Source organism: Neophocaena asiaeorientalis, unplaced genomic scaffold (genome assembly GCF_003031525.2).
Source record: "Neophocaena asiaeorientalis asiaeorientalis breed wild unplaced genomic scaffold, Neophocaena_asiaeorientalis_V1.1 scaffold129, whole genome shotgun sequence".
NCBI classification, from domain to species: domain Eukaryota; kingdom Metazoa; phylum Chordata; class Mammalia; order Artiodactyla; family Phocoenidae; genus Neophocaena; species Neophocaena asiaeorientalis.
Genome location: NW_020172446.1, coordinates 2311486 through 2330257, shown reverse-complemented (window position 1 = coordinate 2330257; position 18772 = coordinate 2311486). Strand labels below are relative to the sequence as shown.

Genomic DNA, 18772 nt, shown 5'->3' with positions numbered 1-18772 from the left:
CGCCCGCACCGTGATCTCTTGCAGCCGGGGCAGAGGAAGGAGTGGGCTAAAGGCCTCTCTGTTCAACCATCCTTTCCTCTCTCTCCCCCGCTCTCCCCCTGTCTCCCCCCACCCCACTCTCTGTCTCTAGCCCCAACCGGAAGATCTCTAGCACAGCCTTTGGACGGTAAGGCCTCCCTCGGGGTCGTGCGGGTTGAGCGCTGCCCCCTTTCACTGTACTCCTGCTGACGGGGTGGCCGACTCCGGGCCAGCAGCCCAGACCCAGCCAGTGCCCTGCGTGCGTCTGCACGTGCAGAGGGGGATGAGGCATCCCAGGCAGGGCAGGCAGAGGAAGCTCCACTTGCGAGAAAGCGGGGCCGGCCTCCTTGCCACCCCCATCCCTCGTCCCTTCTGCCCCTTCTGGCAGCGGGCGGCATCTCCAAGCCCTCCGTTGCCCCCGCCTCAGGCAGGCACACCAGGGGTGCCCTGAGAGACACAGCTGCCCTCACGGCTGCCGGTGCCTTTCCCTGGGCTCCGGAGCAGGCAGCTGTACCAGCAGAGGCCCTGGGCTTCCCGCTGGCCGGGATGGGGCGTGAGTGTCCCCACTGGAGCTGGTCCCTCTGCTCCAGGTTGAATCCTGCACAGCTGACCTCCTGGGCCTGCCAGGGTCCCGCGCCCGCTCTCCTGCAGACTCGCCCCGGTTCCACACCCGGGGCTCTGGGAGCTGCCAGCACAGTGTCCAGGAACTGGGGTGGGGCTCTGGGAGCTGCCAGCACAGTGTCCAGGAACTGGGGTGGGACCGTCTCTCGGCTGAGACCCTGGCTGCTGGCTGGGAGGGGGAAGCAGCTGGGTTCTGCCTCAGGCAAGAGTTACCTGGACAGCCGTGCCCGTTTCCAGTCCCAGCCACCGACCCACCGTCCTACCATCCTGCAAAGCCTGGGAGGGTCTCCCTCCCCCTGCCCACCACCTGGGTCCCCAGAGATGTAGCGGGAGCCGGCTGGGTGGTCTCAGGCGGCCCAGGCCCTCTGCCGGGGCTGTGGTACCAGGCTGCCTGCCCGGGGCGGTTTTCCAGGTGGAAGGGGCGGGGGGTGGGGGGCTCCTCCACCAGCTCTGGTCTGTGGCAGCTGCTGGCTGGAACACCGGTGTGCACAGCGTACTGACGCAGCAGGAAAGGGCTCTGATGGATCGGCCATGTCTGCTGGGGCTCAGGAGCCCCGTCTGCTGTCCTCAGAGCAGAATGATCTCTTGAGTTCAGAAGTCAGGCCACTCTGCTCCCCTGACTGGGTGAGGGCACCCTCCCTGGGGTCCCGGGCGCTCCCCCAGCCCGTAGCCCGAGTCTGCAGCCAGACGTGCCCCCCCCCCCCCGTGCGCAGGCAGCTCATGCACAGCAGCAACTTCAGCAGCAGCAACGGCAGCACCGAGGACCTGTTCCGGGACAGCATCGACTCCTGTGACAACGACATCACCGAGAAGGTGGGCCTGGGCGGGCCCCGGGGGTGGGGGGAGGGGCTCCTGACGGCTGCCAGGGGACTTGGGAGACCCTGTCCCTGCCCAGGAGTCGGGGATAGGTGGCCCCGATCACATGGGCACGTCCCAGCACGGCTCCACTCACAGTCATGCGGGGCTCCTAGCCGTCAGTCCCACTAAGTTCTCAGTCCTGTGGACTTAGAGGTTTCCTCCACCCCACCCCTGCCCCCCTACGGTAGGTGAGTTTTCTGGAGAAGAAGGTGACAGAGCTGGAGAATGACAGCCTGAGCAACGGGGACCTGAAGAGCAAGCTGAAGCAGGAGAACACACAGCTGGTGCACAGGTGAGGCCCGGCCTCGGCTGGGACGCGGGCGCGGAGGGTGGGCCGTGTGCTGAGCCCCCAGGAGAAGCTGGGCGGAGTGAGGTGTGTGTGGGGGGGTAACCTGCAGGTCCTTCTAGCTCTGAGGCTCTGTGATACGTCAGCCCCTGGCTGTGGGCCCTGCCCACGCTGGGCGCCCAGGAGGACAGGTCTTTGGGGACAGGGAGACAGGCAGAGCTTGACCTCGGCCCCCCAAGTCTGCAGCCCCAGCTCGGGTGAAAGGGAAGAATTGGGATCCATTTCCTGTCTCTCTCTGTCCCACAACGATGAGAGCCTGACCTCCCTTCTGGGGGACAAGCTCTGCAGAGGGAGAGGCTGGTGCGAGTTGGGGGTTCACACCTGCCACCAGTGGGGAAGGGTCCAGGCATTGCTGCGCCCTCCGCCCAACAGAGGCCCACTGAACGTGACTCAGTGCGGTGGTGCGTGTATGGTGTAGTCCTCACAGGATGGCATAAAGCTTGGTAAACTGATCCCCGTCCAGGGTCTGGTCCTCAACCTCGTAGGGCCCAAAGATGAGTCCTCTTGTACACCCCAGAAGTTCAGCTCCACGGAGGGGCTGTTGCCAGTGAAAGGTGCCCCACACTGATATACCAACCAGGCCGCCAGTAGTGGGTTACAATGTCCACAGTGGGGCCTGGCCTTACCCGGCTCTGGCAGGCTCACCACCAGCCAGGATGTGCCTGTCTTTGCGGTCAGGGTGCCCAGCGAGCTGAGCTGTTGATCAGAGGGGCACCAGCCGGGAAGGAAGGGAGCAAAAGGAGTAGGTGAGGCCTGAGGGCTGTTTGATCCACTGTGGTGAGGCGGCCTTTCTCTGTGCCCGCCCTGGCAGAACCCCTTCAACTGCCAGGGCCGCCCGCTCCCAGCTCTGGTGGCGGGTGTGGCTGGCACACCTCTCCTTAGTTGCTGTGGGGTCCCTCGTTCATCTGTCAGCAGAGCTGCCGGCCCACAGTCGGGGTGTCAGGGTCTTGAGGTCCGGGGCTCCCGGTGGTCACAGCCTGGGTTGGGGGGAGGAGAGTCAGGCCACAAGAGCTTGCCCTGCACTGGAGTCCTTGCCCCTCCCCTCAGGGTGCACGAACTGGAGGAGATGGTGAAGGATCAGGAGACCACGGCCGAGCAGGCCCTGGAGGAGGAGGTTCGGCGCCACCGTGAGGCCTACAGCAAGCTGGAACGGGAGCGCAGCACGGAGATCGAGCTGCTGAACACCAGGTGGGCCCGCGGGGTGGCCCAGTGCCCTCCGCCCTCTGATGCGCCCTCAAGCCCAGCTCTTGCCCTGTGGGCGGGTGCTGTTCCCATTGTATGGATGGGAAAACTGAGCCCCAAGGGGAAGCCTCCTGTAAATCTACTTTTGATACTTGAACACATGGTTGTGTTCTCTAGGAAGCAGGTAAAAGAATGTTCATAGTAGGTACAACTGGAAACGACGCATGTCTATCAATAGGAGAATAGGTTAAAAAAAGCACACACAGTGGTCTCACCCTGAGTCCTGTACTGGGTCTGATGTCCAGGCTTGGAGCGCCCCCTGCTGTCAGATTCTTCCCGACCCTGAACACTGGGTGCACGGACCCCAGGCCCCAGGGACCAAGGATAAGCAGGGCTGCTCCTGGGCCTGGGGTATGGCTGTTGGAACCTGCAGCAGGCAGGGAGAGGACGGGCCTGGGAGTCTGGCTTGGTCACGCGTTAGCTCCATGATGTTGGACATACTCGGTCACTCTCTGGGCCTCGGTATCCATCTGTCAGCCCTCCCTGGAGAGTGACCAGGAAGGCAGGTCGGCTGATGCACGTCAGAACACTGCACACAGGTGAGGGCTCTGATGATGCCAAGGCCCTCCCCCGACACAGGCCAGGGAGGCCACCTGGGCCCCTGGCAGAGAGGATGGCTACCCCTGCTCTTCTCAGGCCCCCTGTGGCCCCGGTCTCTGAGCTGAGCCTCTCGAGTCTGACAGGTCCAGCCGGGGCGGAGGATGGGTTGGGAGGTGGGCTCCCTCCTTGCACCTCACAGCTGGCAGGCAGGTGGTCCCCTGCCTGCTGAGGTCAAGCAGGCCCAAAGGAGCTTGGTGGGCCGGACCCCTGTGCAGCTGGGTGAGACCTCCCAGCTCCCCGGTGCCTGAGACCCGCTTTGTCCCCTTTATCGACCGGGGCTTCATCTTACGTTTCCACGGGTGTTCTAGAAGCTGCTGTTTTGCATCTGTTTCTTAATGAGGCAGGTACCTCATTAAGCATCACGTTCTCTGCCTGCTTCTGACAGCCGGCCGGTCGGCTGGCCTGGGAGAGGTGGCTGGGACACAGGTGGTAGAAGAAGACCTGGGGGTGCGGACCAGGGCCGAGGCCGAGCACTGTCCCCTAACCCGTGCCCCTGTCCAACTCCAGGGGGCGCTGTTCCCACAGACGCTGCAGGCAGCACTCCCAGAGTCTCAAGAGAGGTGGCCTCGTCGGGGGGTGGGGGGGTGGTCTAAATCCCCTTTAGGCCCTGGCCCAGGGGCTTCTCCTGGGGAGCCCAGAGGGCAGCGGGGGCCAGGAAGCCCTCTCTCCATGAAGGACGACATGACAGTGGGAAGGAGAGGGAATGCCCTACCAGAAATGGCCCAGCACTGTTCTGGGTCACTGAAAACTGACCTGGACAGTCCCTGGTGAACGTTAACACAGAGGAACCACTGCCCGTGGGCGTCAGAGGCCGCTGCAGCGAGCGCTTGGAGGGCAGAGCCCTGGGGGAGATGCGGGGGAGAAGGTTGCCTTCCAATGGTGAATCCTAACGGGAGGGCCCTGCCCCAGATGCCACAGGAGGACTCTCTCCATTAGCAGAAGAATACCACTGCCTACCCCCTCCCCAACCCCGGGGGTGTTTCAGGCCCTAAGCAGTATGCAGAAAGAACCTTATGTTCCTATTCATTCACAAATGAGTGTTTCCTTTTATCCAAAAATAATAATAACTCAGGGTCTTTACCATTTTGCCTTGGATGACAGGAAGCTCAAAGCCATGTTACCATTTGGAACAATTATTCATATTCTCTCTCTCTCTCTCTCTCTCTCTCTCTCTCTCTCTCTCTCTCTCTTTCTCTCTCTCATTTCTGGTATGTACCCTCCAGGGAGCGGAGAATTGCTGCAGACTGTCAAATTGTAAGGGAATCTCCATTTTTGACATTCTTGTCCTCCTTTCCCCAGGGTGCAGCAATTAGAGGAAGAAAATACCGAGCTTAGGACGACAGTGACTCGGCTGAAGTCACAAACAGAGAAGCTGGATGAGGTAAGCAGCAGGTCCAGGCGTCGCTCAGACTTGGGTCTTGAGCCAAATCCACAGAGAGGCTGCACTGGCCATCGGAGGCCTTTAATTTCTAGTTTCTGAAATTCTAATAAAATTGCTGTAGCCAAAAAAAAAAAAAAAGGCATCAAACATGAATAATCATTCATTTTTCCATATTTCTTATTTTCCAAGTTTTCTATAGTGGGTATCTATTTCCTTGTATTACAGGGGGAAATAATAAAAAAAAAAAAAAGAAAGAGGTTAGCTTCTGTTTGGGGTCTTACCTTCTTTTTTAAAAAATTTATTTTATTTATTTATTTTTGGCCACATTGGGTCTTTGTTGCCACGCACGGGCTTTCTGTAGTTGCGGCGAGCAGGGGCTACTCTTCCTTGTGGTGCGCCAGCTTCTCATTGAGGTGGCTTCTCTTGTTGCGCAGCACGGGCTCTAGGTGCACAGACTTCAGTAGTTGTGGCTCACAGGCTTAGTTGCTCCGCGGCATGTGGGATCTTCCCAGAACCAGGGCTCAAACCCGTGTCCCCTGCATTGGCAGGCAGATTCTTAACCACTGCACCACCAGGGAAGTCCAGGGCGTCTTACCTTCTTATTCGGGTCCATCTGGCATCATTGAAGGGCTTCAGAGACCGGAGATTTTTCTGTGTCTCTAGACTCCTAGGGGATCTGGCCATTTCTTTAATCCGTGCCTCGGAGGGCTCTGTTCAAGGGGCTGATCTGATGGCCCTTTTGTTGAGGTGGCTGCCCCGGCCCCCAGCAAAGCCCTGAGGCACAGCGGGCCCCCTGGGAACTCTCCCCCTGCCCCGGTCTCCCCGGCTCCAGGAGCGGCAGCGCATGTCCGACCGGCTGGAGGACACCAGCCTGCGGCTCAAGGATGAGATGGACCTGTACAAGCGCATGATGGTCGCCCCCTGCCCCCCCCCAACCAGCCTCTTGCCCCCGCAGCTCATCGAGGACTTGCGCAAGGAGCTGGAGCACCTGCAGATGTACAAGCTGGACTGCGAGCGGCCGGGCAGGGGCCGCGGCTCGTCCTCCAGCCTGGGCGAGTTCAATGCCAGGGCCCGAGAGGTGGAGCTGGAGCATGAGGTCAAGCGACTCAAGCAGGTGGGCCCCGGGAGCCTCTGGCCCACGGGGTAAGGTGTCCAGGTCCCCTCCGGGTGGGTCTCCTGTAAGGGGCTGAGAGCCGTAGCGCCCCCTTCCCCGACAAAACTTCCCGACACCCTCATTGTCAGGGCTGCTGGTCCCCGTCTCACGGCTCAGCCGAGGCAGATGGAAATCCCAGGGGCTCTGCTCAGCATCTGTGAAAAGAAGCAGACACCAGTCTTCTGTCCTGGGTGCGTGGGGTGTGGGAGGAGACTCTACCCAGCCACCCAGTAGTGCCTCGCTGCGTTGGGTTCTCCCAGGAGCAGACCCCACGCCCAGGATTCCGTTTCAGATGGTTTCCCGGAGCACTCCCATGATTGGAGACCAGTTGGGGGTGGGGGAAGCGGGATCAGGGTAGGGCAGTGACCCAGCGAGGGCGTGATGGTGCGGGAAGCCCACACCCAGGGACTCTGAGTTGACCACCCCCCAACTGACCCCTGGAAGCAGAGGTGCTGGAGGTTCTGCTCCCACAGCAATCCTAAACCCCAGCCCTTCTCAGCCATGAGGGGGCGCCCTAGGCCCCAAGTGTGAGCAGTTAGGAGCCTTGAGGCAAAAGCTGGAGTGCAGGGCTGGTCACCAGGGTCTGGGCAGGACAGTACTGGGCCTGCTGTACTCAGGAGCGAGGGTGCCCCTGGAAAGAACTCCCAAGAGTGGGATTCCTGAGCCCGGCTGCAGGAGGAGCCACGGAGATGAGCTGACCTGTCAGCCCAGAGATCTAGAGCATCACTTCTCCTCACCAAGGGCCAGTGTTGGAGAAGGAGCCACTGGGTGGGCGGGGCCCCTCTTCTGGCTCACCCACTTCCAGGGAGGAAGGGGTGGCCTGGAGCCATGCCCCTGTCTGGAAACTTGGCTCCCTGAGCAGGGCTGTTAACTCCTCCTCAGAACCCCACGACCTCCCGGGACCCGGCTCTCCTTCCCCTCAAGCGTGGCAGGCGCCCCGTCATCTGTGGGTGTCCTGGACGGGCCATGACACACGTCCAAGGGGTGGAGAGGGTGCTGGTGGCAGTCAGGGAGCAGCGGATGGGGAGAAGTGGGTTCCGGTGGGAGTTGGTATCGCCTTTGTCCCCCTCCCCAGGAGAATCATAAGCTGCGGGACCAGAACGACGACTTGAACGGGCAGATCTTGAGCCTCAGCCTCTACGAAGCGAAGAACCTCTTTGCCACCCAGACCAAAGCCCAGTCGCTGGCTGCGGAAATAGACACGGCCTCTCGTGATGAGGTGATGTGCCCAGCAGCTCTCGCCGTGGAGCCTGGCTGCTCATCTGTCCTGCCCCATCCCACCTGTCTCGATGACCAGCCTCAGGCTGCCCAGGGCCTGGCCCCTCGAAGTCCCCATCTGCAGTGACCCCGAGTGACAGGGTAGAGCGGTGGGGCAAGGAGGCTGCAGGTGGAGTGAAATCCGCTCTGATTTCCTGTGCGTGGTGGGAGGAGCATATGGGTTTGGGAGCGGGACGGGGTTTTGAGTCTTCGCTCTGCCAGGAACATGCCGAAACGGCCAGTTGATTTCATCAACTTATAATCCAGGGGAGGCTGGACGACCCCTCCCCTAAGTCAAGAGGGGAAGGACGCTGGCATTTCTTGGGCCACCTGCTTGCGGTATGTCTTCACTTAATTTTCTGAGAACTCGAAGGCTTTCTGAACACTTGCCTGTCACAGATCGGGAGATCAGGACACAAGATCACCCAGCTTACGGAGGGAGAGGGACCCAGGTCTCTAACTGCAAAGCCCACTCTTTCTGCCCCACTGGGGTGTGCTTATGAAAGATCAGGCCTCCGAAATACCCAGATTAGATTTCCGCACGATTCCTGAGTCACTGAACCCTTACCCGGTGCTTGGGACACACAGCTAAGAGCTGGCCCCTGGGCCTCAAGGAGCTCCCATGTGAGCCGGGCGCCAGCCTCCAGCCTGCAGGCAGAGGCAGCATTTCAGTTACAGCCTAAAGGACACGGCAGGAGTTGACCTGGAGAAGGACAACGGCAGGGCCGGAGGGTGGTGAGAGGGACGTTCCAGGCAGAGGAAACAGCTGGCAGTCTTAAGGACTTTGGATGTCACTCCTGATTATAAATGCCTCTGGCCGGTGTTCTCTCCCTTTATCAGAAAATCACCCATACCTGGACTCCTCCGTGGGCCAGTGATATGATACTCTCTGGGGGTGTGGCCTGGGCCTCTTCGTATTTAACCCTCCCTGGGTGTGATGCCCCAGACTCATGCCCTGGCTCCGAGCGCTGAGGCTGGTCTTGGGGCACTGGCTCTGCCCACACCCCAGCCCCGGCCCGGCCTCTGACCTCTCTTTCTCGTTCCCTTCAGCTCATGGAAGCCCTAAAAGAGCAGGAGGAGATCAACTTCCGGCTGAGGCAGTACATGGACAAGATTATCCTTGCCATCCTGGACCACAATCCCTCCATCCTCGAGATCAAACACTGAGACAAGGGGCCTGGCTGCAGAGCGGCCTCGGGACCCCTGGACCCCGGGATCAAGGGCCAGATCCTGCCTGAGGATGCGGCCCAGGCCGGGCTCCCACGCACACTGTAAATGTGTCTCTGGCCACGGTGGTGTAATGTGTACTGGTGTGTATGTGGGGAGGCCATGCGCACAGCAAGGGGTGAGCGTGGGCCGTGGCCGCGGGCGCCATCTGTGCTGTTAGCCGTCCTTGCACTTTGTGGTCCCTTTGCGTGGGGCAGAGGGTCCCCGAGGTGGGCGGGGGCGAGGTCGGCGGTCAGGAGTTACTGTAATGATGAGAGCTAGAGGCTTGTGTTGCAGATACTGGATAAAATGATTCTACCTCTGGGGACCAGGGTTAAAAAGTACTCCAGTGAGACAGGATCTTCCGCCGCATCCCTGTTTCCCCCTGGGAGTGGGAGCAAAATTACCATCTTTTCCAGGAGTTCAAATGCCTCACCAACCTCTTCGGCCACCTTTCAGGCCCAGGTGCTTGAGCTCGGAGAGGAAGAAGGAGCATATGGGGGGAACGTGTAGGGGCCCCTCGCGAGCCCCCCCCGCCGGCCGGCAGCCCGTGTGGGGCTTGTGCACAGTGCGCCCCAAGGACTCAGGCTTGTGGAGGAGCTGGAGGGGGCGACCTTCATCCTGAGAGTTCTTGGCGTCCTGCGAGTTCCCCGCAAACTTCTCCATCCCTGCTCACCTACCTCTCCCTCTCTGTCTTTTTTGTTTTTTAAGACACTGAAAAATGAGCAGCGTTCAGCTGGGTACATGAAGGGTTAAAAGAAAGGGGGAAGGAGGCTGGGGTCAGTCTAAGGCACGCGTTGGCGTTGGGCAACCAAAGACACGATTTTCAGGCGGGAGCACGCTCAGGTCCCTGTCAGCATCCTTTCCTGTGGATGCCTTTTAAGAGAGGGCATGGATGGACCCTCTCGAAAGCTCCCTCGGGCTAGAAGTGGGCCTTGCTTACCTGTCCCTGGTGATGGCCTTGGGTTTGGACTTTCAGAATCCAAGCTCTGGGCTCGGCTCTGTTGGGTGGTGAGGCCCCCGTGTTCCAGCCTTTAGAAACACCCCTGTACTCGGGTCTCAGCCAGGGGAACAAACGCTGTGCTGATGGGAGAGACGGTTGGGGAAGTTGCAGGGAAACCTTAGTCTTCCATCCTGGTGACACATGGTGGAAATTCACCCTCTGGATCTTTCATGTGATGTTTCGTTCTAGGTGGCTGGGAGTAGATACGGTACTTCCCTTTGAGTTTTCCAATGTGTCTCAGTTTTGTATGGCTTGTGAATTGTTTCCTTAATCCAAATACATATAAACAACGTATGGTCTTAGTTTCCCCCCTGCAGTTTCTTGTTTCCTTCAGCACTTCTAGTGTGAACAGGAAAGCTTGGGCATCTTGGGGAGGGGTGTATGCAAAGGAGAGAGGGCAGGAGAGGGTGAAGAGGGAACCTAGGGCCTCGAGTGTGTTCCCACTCACAGAGCAGGGCTGTGGCCAGGACTGATGTTCATCCCATTCCAGCCAACGTTTGCTCTTGTTGGAGTTCGTGATTTCTTTCTAAGCGTATGCATGGGATTTGTTTCCTGCAGCAAATCATGGGGCTGCATTGGTCTGATCCAGGGCTTTGGGGCCGCGCACACCAGGAGGATGAGGGCAGGGGTCAGTCTCCTGGGAGTCTCTCAACCCCCTAAGGACACTGGTCTCCTTGGGCCCCCCAGGGGTCTGGGCAGAAGCAGCGGTGGAAAAGAAGGCACGAGGAGTGGGTCTCTTGAGAACTTGCTAGTAGGAAGGAATGGCATGAGTTAAAGGACAGGAAAGATGATGAATCGCGAGGTGGCTTTGGTCTGGCTTTTATATGGGGAGGCAGCCTGCGGAGAGGCCAGCCGGATCCGGATCCCGGTCTGTGGGGGACTCGCCCCAGGGATGAGCATTTTGATGTGTTAGCCGCCCTGCTGTGGAATTCCAGGGGAGGCCGCAGAGGCCTGAGTTAATAAAGTCACAATGTGGGAAGGAATCTCCGCCAAGGGGAAAGCGGTGGAAAAAGCTGTCAGCCTGCAGGGGGCGCCACGGGAGCGGACTCCCGCGGGAAGCGCTAGTCGGGAAGGCCCCTCGGGACCTGGCCTCTGGAACGGGCTGACTGTAAAATGAGACTGAGTTCCACTTAACACACGCCCCATGTTAAATCTAACCTTCTCACTTCAGCCAGAATGTATCAGATTGGCTTTTTAAGAGCCTGTAGCTTTTTAGCCTGAGGGGGGCAGATGCTGGAGGGGTCCCAGCCCCACAGCCTCTGGGCAGGTTCCAGAGCTGGACTGACTGGTCCAGGTGGGGCAGAACTACTCTCTTCCTGTGTTTTCTCCTTCCTTTTCTGGTGGAGGGTTCTGCTTTTGTCTCTCAGCGGTGGGTCTGCTAGATAGTATACAGGATGCCCAGTGAAATCTGAATTTCAGGTAAGCAAATGACTCAGTAGGTGTTCCCTGCAGTACTTGGGACACATTTTATTAAATGGAGAAGCTTTTAAAATTCTGATAACTGGGCCCAGTCCCCAGAGGTTCTGATTCCCTCGGTGTGGGGCATGGCCCAGGCATCAGTGTTGTTGTTTTAGAGAATTCCCCAGGTGATTATAATTTAACTGGGTGCCCCATGTGGGTTTTGGTTTTGCCAAGCCTGGCAACTGTACCAAGTAGGGATTACAGTAACTTGTGTGAAGTTTAGAGGTGTTCGGGGGTGTGGGGAGCAGATTCACATTTTATATGACTCTGGGCTATCCTTGCCTTCAATCAGAGCCCCAACAAAATTCGTTGAACCAGCAAGTGTTTAAAAAAAAAAATTAACTTTGAATTGCCAGAGTTAGGCAAGTTATCTTAAATGCGTAGATTCTTCAAGAATTGTCAGAGGGAAATTATCCTTTATCTATAAACGCCTAATACACTTTATTTCTCACCTATTAAAAACACAAAACTGGACAACCTCCCAAAGTTCCTGGGCCTGAAACAGGGCTTCTCAACTTGGGCTGTGCATTGGAATCACCTGGGGAGATTTTTTTAACTGCTGCTGCCTGAGCCCCCAGAGATTTGGATTTAATTGGTGTGGGTGTGGCAGAGAAAACCTCTGTTGGGCTTGTTAACCCAGGTGCTGGATAACAGCGAGTTCTCCTGCTGGGATGTTGGTGGCTTTTCCTGTAATGATGATGTCGGATGGTGAGACGCTCACTAACCCCTTGCCCCCCAGCATGGGAGGCCAGATGCCTTCAGGAGTGGGTGGATCCAGCTGTTCTCACTAGCCTAGGGGTTAGCAAACCCTAGTGGGCCGGTCTCTGCCTGTTGCTCGTGGAGCCGGTGGGTGGCACATGTTGGGATGTATCAGACACAGTCCAGAGTGGGAGTAGAACGGAGTGGGGGTGGGGAAGGGGCGGGTGGGTGCTGAAAGCAGCCTCCGGAACAGCAGCCACGCACCTGCACAGCTGAGCCCGCGGGGATTCCCGCTTTGGGGGTTTTGCCTCTGATCTGTTTTCAGGCTGGGGGTTAAAGGTCACCCCAGCACATCCCCTGTTAGTTAGTAGCCATACCAGCATCCCCGCCCAGCCCTGGAGGCTCCAGGCGCTAATCTGCTGGATTCCTGGCCGAGCCAGGTCCTGAGGGTCAGGACGGCTCTTTTGTTCCAGCGAGGGACTTATAAAGGGCAAAGGCCTTCAGGGGCTGGTGGAGCCTGGGGGACCATGAAGAAATTAAGCCCTCTTTTTGTGCCGCTGGGTATGTGTGTTTAATGCATTTAAACCTAAAAGCGAACTTTAGATGCGATGCGATGGGAACAGGGGAAGCGTCGGGCTGGCTATAGTGCCAAGGAAACGGCTGTTCGCCCGGCAGATCTACAGCGACTCTCTTTCAGGGCTGAGGTGGGTTTTAGATTAAGGAGAGGGGCCATTCGGGACTGCAGCCCTGGCACCCGCCCCGGCCTTGCCTCCTCTGGGACTAGGCCAGCTCCTCTAATACTATGCTTCAGGCTGGCCAGAGGCCTCAGGCTAGAGGGGCCACGCCCTCCTGGGTGACTTTGCGCAAGTCCGTTCCCTCCGCTGACCTTAGGGACCTCCGGGCCCTGCCACCCCGTTCTGAGTGCGCCCATGAACGGGCAGGGAGCAGGAGAGGCCAGAGCCATGGGCCTGTTTCCCTGCCCTCCTGCCACGCCCCACCTACCTGGGAAATAGGCTGCCTTCTAGAAAGGTGTGTTTCTAGAAGCGTAGACCCTGCGAAGCCTGATGCCACGTGGCGTTGGTGCTCCGACCTGGTAGGCTCCTCTCTCCGCTGTGATTGTAACGGAGGGGGAGGGATGTCTGCCCGGAGCCAGCAGCAGGGGGGTGGCTGGGAGAGGCACCCTGGCGCCGGCCCTGCAGGATCTCGGTGCTGTCGTCTGGGGAGATGTGCCTTCTCCGGGCCCCTCTGCTTTGCTGTGCTGCACAGGCTGTTTTGTCTGCATGGTTTGGGGTCATTGTCCTTGTGCCTTCTCTCCCCTGTCACCACTGTACAGGAGTTTCCACTGCCCCCTTTTCTACATCCTCTGTTTACCCGAGCCCTGTAAAGTGTACATAGCGTCCCCCTTTGCGTCCACGTGCCTCCGCCCCGCGACGCCCGCCCCCCGCACGCCCGTCCACAGGCCCCAGCTCCGCTTCCTCCGCTCGCTCAGCCGTGCAGACTTGCTGACCTGGGACAGGTGTTTCATTGTGGCCTCACTCAGCCCGTCGTCCAGCCTGCCGCTGTTTAGGTGCCTTGCACACTAGAAAAGGCTCACTCTGTGCAAAGCAGCTTCTCCCACAGCCCCCTCCCTGAGTCGGTGTCAGTACCTGTAGCCGGCAGAACGCACCTTCTTAAGCTGGGGCGTCGGCCCGGCCGCGATGTCGTGGGTCTGCGGCCGCTCTGTGGGCCCCTCGGAGGAGGCGCCCCCCCAGCCCACGGGAGAAGCTCCAGCCGTGCCGCTTCCAGTGCTTGGCACTGGGCCTGGGTTCAGGGCCATCGCAATCTGGTGTCTAAACAGCTTCGGACCCCAAACAGGCAGAAGGAAGAGGCTTCTGGCTGTATCCCCTGCCTGCCACTGACAGCTGCCCAGCTCTTCCTCACCTGCCCAAGGTGCTCAGACCCGGGTGCCATTCAATCCCTGGTGAGGTCAGGACCGCCGTCGGACCAGCCGTCGGACCAGGCGTCGCTGGGGACTGGCTTGCAGCCCGCTGGCTCCCTCGTCCCCGGCTCCTCCCGCTTTCTTGGCTGGGGTCTCCGGGGCCCGGGTGGGATGAGCTGCATGTGAGGGCCCATCCGAGGGTTTGTCGGGTGGCTCTGACGCATCGTGGGTTTTCACCTGAGTCTTTTGCCCCAGGAGCCTCCGTCTGGAAGCAGATTTAGCTTTGGGGCTGGAGTGAGACCTCCACCTCCAGGCCCCAGGGTAGGGAGAGGGTGGTGAGGCTCCAAGGCTGTGTCCTGGGGTCCCGAGCTGTCTGCCAAGAAGGAGCAGGCTCTCAGAGGCAGGCTCCCTCGGGAACGCTCACGTCCAGACCCAGGTGTAAATAAACACTTTGCTCTTCTTGCCTGACTTGACGGTGTTTCTGTGGTAGGGGAGGGAGGGTGGAAGAGGTGAGGCCTGGTCCCAGAACTCCTGGGGTCAGTATCCCATAGGAAGAGCGGGCCTCATCCAGTGTACCAGGGTGGCTGGTGCCCCTCCGGGGACAGGGGCTCACCCTGCAGACCCTCTTTTGAGCCTGTCCTCGGGACAGCACCTAGGAGAGGAGATGGGCATCCCAGAAGCCCTGATAACGGCACCATCTAGCCCTCGGGGCTGTGATGTTTGAAAACTGTGTCCTCGCTGCAGCCACGTTCCGTTTCCCAGCAAGGGCCTCCCAGGGCTCTCAACTTGTTCTGCTCACTAACGGGGTCCCCATGTCGTCTTCTGCCGTGTCCGCTCCCATGACTCCCCTGGGTCACAGGCCCAGGTCCTCCACTTGAGCGTGGTTGCAGCGTGGGTCCCGCCAAGCACTGGAGGTGCTCCAGGTTGGTGGCCCGGACCCCCAGGGTCCTGCTCTCTCCTGTCTGCCCGTGGTGGTGGTTATGGAATTCCAGGTGTCAACAGGGTTCACAGGCCCAGCCTCTCTGGAGCTGAGTCTGCCTTCCTGTTAGCCCAGGCCCTCTTAGCTCCCCACACAGGCCCAGGTGCTATAGGTCTGCCCAAGTGGGCAGACGGTGCCCCATTCATCGGATTCACACGGCCTCCTGGGCTCACAGCAAAGTCCTCTTCCAACACTGGGCGTTTTGTGATCTGGACCTTTACTCTCTCCATCCCCCTAAAGCGCCTTTCCCTTCCCAACGAGGGTTGCCAGATTCTGCAAGTCAAGATACAGGATACCCAGTTAAATTCGAATTTCAGATAAATAATTTTTCAGTGTAAGTATGTCCCAAGCAGTCCTAAAGTTATTCATTGTATAGCTGAAATTCAGATTTAACTGGGCGTCCTGTATTTTATCTGACAACCCCATTCCGCACTCCTTCTAGGACCCGTCTGCTGCCAGCCAGGTGTCTCCAATTCCTGAGCACTGGCCCTGCACCCCAGTTTCAAAAACGGCTTCCATCTTAGTTTGCCACGACTTTTTTTTGAGACTGGTCCTGCCTCCCCTACCCCAGCCATCCGGAAGCAACTGCTGGGCTTTCCAGAAGCTGTAGCCCCCTTGCACCCTGCCTTGGGGTGTGTGTGTTGAGATCTGAAGTCCTGAAAAGGTGAACTTGTTGTTTAGGAAGCAGAGAGTGCAATGGGGTCTCGGGAACCAAGGTGGGGACAGGGTGTCACTGAGAAAACCCCAGTGTTAAACTTCCAATCTGCTGGTGTTTCACAGTAATTAGGTCATTTCTGAGCACCAACTCTGCGTTCATGGAAAAAGTCCTGCACTTGAAACCAGACCCCCATTCTATGACTTCCTTCTGTGTGACCGAGCAAGTTTTCTGAGTTTCGGTTGCCTCGTCCGTAAAGCGAGGGAAGTCACAGTTCCTACCCATGGAGTCAAGCCACCAGATGGGGGATCAGAATCTGGATTTCGGGAGGCAAAACTCACCTTCCCCCAAAGGCTCCTTATCGAAACGTCTCCTCTATTAAATTAGTTTTCTAGGGCAGCTATAAAAATGTACCACAGGGGACTTCCCTGGCAGTCCAGTGGTTAAGACAACGAGCTCCCAATGCAGGGGCCCGGGTTCAATCCCTGGTCAGGGAAAATTCCCACATGCTGCGTGGCATGGCCAAAAAAAAAGGTACCACAAATTGGGGGGGTGGGATGGTGCTTAAAACAACAGAAATTGATTCACAGTTCTGGAGGCCACAAGTCCGAGATCAAAGTGTCAGCAAGGTTAGTGCCTTCCGCAGTCTCTGAGGGAGGATCTGCGCCGTGCCTCTCCTGGCTGACGCTTGCCAGCAATCCTTGGTGCTCCTTGGCTTGTGGCTGCATCGCTCCAGCCTCTGCCTTGGTTGTCGCATGGCCATCTTCCGTCTGGGTATCTCTGTGACCAAAATTTGCTCTTCTTATAAGGACACCAGACGTTGGATTAGAGCCACCCTACTTTAGTATGACTTCAACGTGATCACAGCCGCCATCACCCTATCCCCAAATAAGGCTACGTTCACAAGTACAGGGCTTAGGACTTTAACATACCGTTTGGAGGGGACACGATTCAACTCAGTTTACTCTTCTGGAGAGAGGTGAGAGCAAGCCCTGCAGTGTGTGCAGGCTGGGACTCCTGCACAGTCTTGGAGACCGTTTTCTCACCCTCTTTATTACTGATGACGTCCCTACGCCGCTTAGAGGTCACGGTTCCTGCAAAAGTGTTCCATTGTCAGATCCCACCAGCTCACTGTGCCCTCAAATTTAGGCCCTTTTAGAGTCATATGGGCCCAGGACAAAGTCTCCTGAAGGGTCAAAAATACCTGGATACAAAATCACTCATCCAACAGACTTAATCTACCGGGCACCAGCGGGGATGGGAGCTGAGGGCAAGGGCACTGAGGCCAGTGGGCATCAGGGACGGCCTCCCGGAGGAAGGGCTGTTTCAGCAGAGCCCTGAAGAATTGTAGGATCTGGGAATCACACGTGGGGGAGGCCTGTAGAGAGCACGGCCGTTTCAGGGTACGGTGGCCGGGAGGTGAGTGGAGAGGTGGGGCTGGAGAGACAGGACAGCTGAGGCCCTGCAGAACCTGCTGGGCCAAGGGTAGATCTCATCATCCATTAAGCAAACGTTTCATCAGCACCTGATAGACGCTCAGTGTAGGGTGAGGCGCTGGGTTTGTGACAGCAAAACAAACCCGCTCCCCAACCTCAGGGCACAGCAGCTTCTAGATAGGGAGGTTCTCAAACTTTGCTGTATATCTGAATCACCTGGAGGAATTTTAAACCACGTGGATGTAGGGCCCCAGCCCAGTGATTTGGATTCAGGTGGGGCTAGACGCTGGAGTTTTCTCCAAACCCCCCCCCACCCCACCAGTGATGCCAGTGTGTGGCCAGAGCTGAGAGTCATGGGTGCATGATCACTGCTGAAATTGTTTTAGGAGTCGGGAGATTTCAACTAGGCCTGAAGGAGGAGCTGGAGATGGCCAGGTGAGAGAGGTTGGGGAAAACACAGAGAAAGAACAACAGGTGCAAAGGCCTTAGGAGAACTAGTGGGGCAGAGGGCAGAGGGCAGGGGTCAGGGGGCAGGGCTGTGGCAACCACTGAAGGATCTTAAGCCAGCGGCGGCCCGCTCCGAGCTGAGTTTCGGAGAGCGGCAGCAGGACCAGGTAGGTTGCCGAGAGAGGAACCAAGACGAAGGCAGCGTGGACTCAGGTAAGACCTGGTCGGTTTTGTTTTTGCTACGCGAGGCGGAGAGTTGGAATCACCAGCTTTGGGTGGTCACTTGGGCAAGGGAGCCAGGCTTCTCATGGCCTTGCTGGGCAGGTCCACCCAGCCAACCCATCTCCGGAAAATGACTAACCTACACCCAGGGGTGGAGAAAGCTATTCCCGTGGCATCTCACTTGCAGGCCCAGGATCCTCAGGGGGAGGAGGTGCAGCCCTGCTAACTGTGGCGTCCAGAGATCCGTGGTCAGCAGGGGGCCCTTGGTGAGGGGTGAATCGGGTTCGGTCAGTCCATCTGGCTGCTATCTGACCTTTGAGCCGCGGAGAAGTGGGATTTGGCAATACTCCTCCCCCTACAGCCCCTCTCCCCTCCCAAATCCCTGTGCCTAATGTGGTGTTTGGCCCCCAAGATGCAACAACTAGGTGGTTCGTGTCGCTGGTGTGTCTTTAGGGCTCACCGTGCGTGCGCCCTGCAGTGTTCTGAGTGCTTGGCGTGGGGCCGTGGGCTCTTTAGGAGCGAGAGCCCATAGGTGGGACTTGTGCGGCCTGTTTGCACTGCTGCGGGGGCAGGAGCAGAGGCCCAGGAAGGATGGTGGTTCCACCATGGGTCAGCCTGGTTGGCCAGGCTACACCTTAATGTGGGCTGAGGGGTCAGTGGTGCTCCAAGCCCGCTGGGGCAAGGTTGTGGGCTCTAGGGCCCAGGAAGCCCGGAGCCAGCTTCAAGCCAGTCCTTCTAGAACTCACCAGGTGGCTGAGTTGGGGCTGCAGGAAGTTCCCCTCATTCTCCTGCCATTCCTGGTTTGGCCCTGACTTTCTCTCCAAGCTCTGACTTTGCTACTGGGTTCTGATTTTGGCTCCTTGACACTGATGTGGCCTCTGGGTTTAACAACAACAACAAAATTGCTGGAGCTCCTGAAAGGCCCAAACCCAGAGGGCAAAGGCGCTGAAGTTTGGGCCCACTTTCCAGATTCCGTTTGGTGTCACTAAGCCCAGGGGAGCCTGTGAGACCCTCATCCCCTGCGTTCTAGCCCAACTGGCCCCCTCTGTCTCCACGTGGCCTTCTCAGTTATCCAGTCCAGCAGGCGACCCCCAGACCAAAAGCTGGACTCTTCGGGTCTCCGGCAGCGTCAGGCCAGACCCTCAGTGCTTCGGCCTGCAATCGTGGTGGTGCTGGGGGGTGGGGGAGGGGATGCTGTAAACGTCAACTCCGGAGGCTGTCAAGGTAGGAAGGAGACTAGGAGAGGGTCTAGTCCAACCTGTCCCACTAG

General features: G+C 58.4%; 1 protein-coding gene across 5 annotated transcripts in view; it reads left to right on the top strand.

Annotated features, from left to right (window-relative positions):
• Nucleotides 1-9987, top strand: part of RAB11FIP4 (RAB11 family interacting protein 4) — a 76598-nt gene extending 66611 nt beyond the window's left edge. For 4 of the 5 annotated variants that reach the window (XM_024736802.1, XM_024736818.1, XM_024736810.1 and 1 more), the window contains exons 5-12: nucleotides 131-166; nucleotides 1353-1452; nucleotides 1686-1789; nucleotides 2891-3031; nucleotides 4985-5066; nucleotides 5899-6180; nucleotides 7295-7438; nucleotides 8527-9987. In XM_024736802.1, the coding sequence (XP_024592570.1) occupies nucleotides 131-166; nucleotides 1353-1452; nucleotides 1686-1789; nucleotides 2891-3031; nucleotides 4985-5066; nucleotides 5899-6180; nucleotides 7295-7438; nucleotides 8527-8643 (1006 nt within the window). In that variant the 3' untranslated portion in view covers nucleotides 8644-9987. The remainder of the gene's footprint in view (nucleotides 1-130; nucleotides 167-1352; nucleotides 1453-1685; nucleotides 1790-2890; nucleotides 3032-4984; nucleotides 5067-5898; nucleotides 6181-7294; nucleotides 7439-8526) is intronic. The other variant, XM_024736794.1, reaches the window with a different exon arrangement.
• The last annotated feature ends 8785 nt before the right edge of the window (nucleotides 9988-18772 follow it).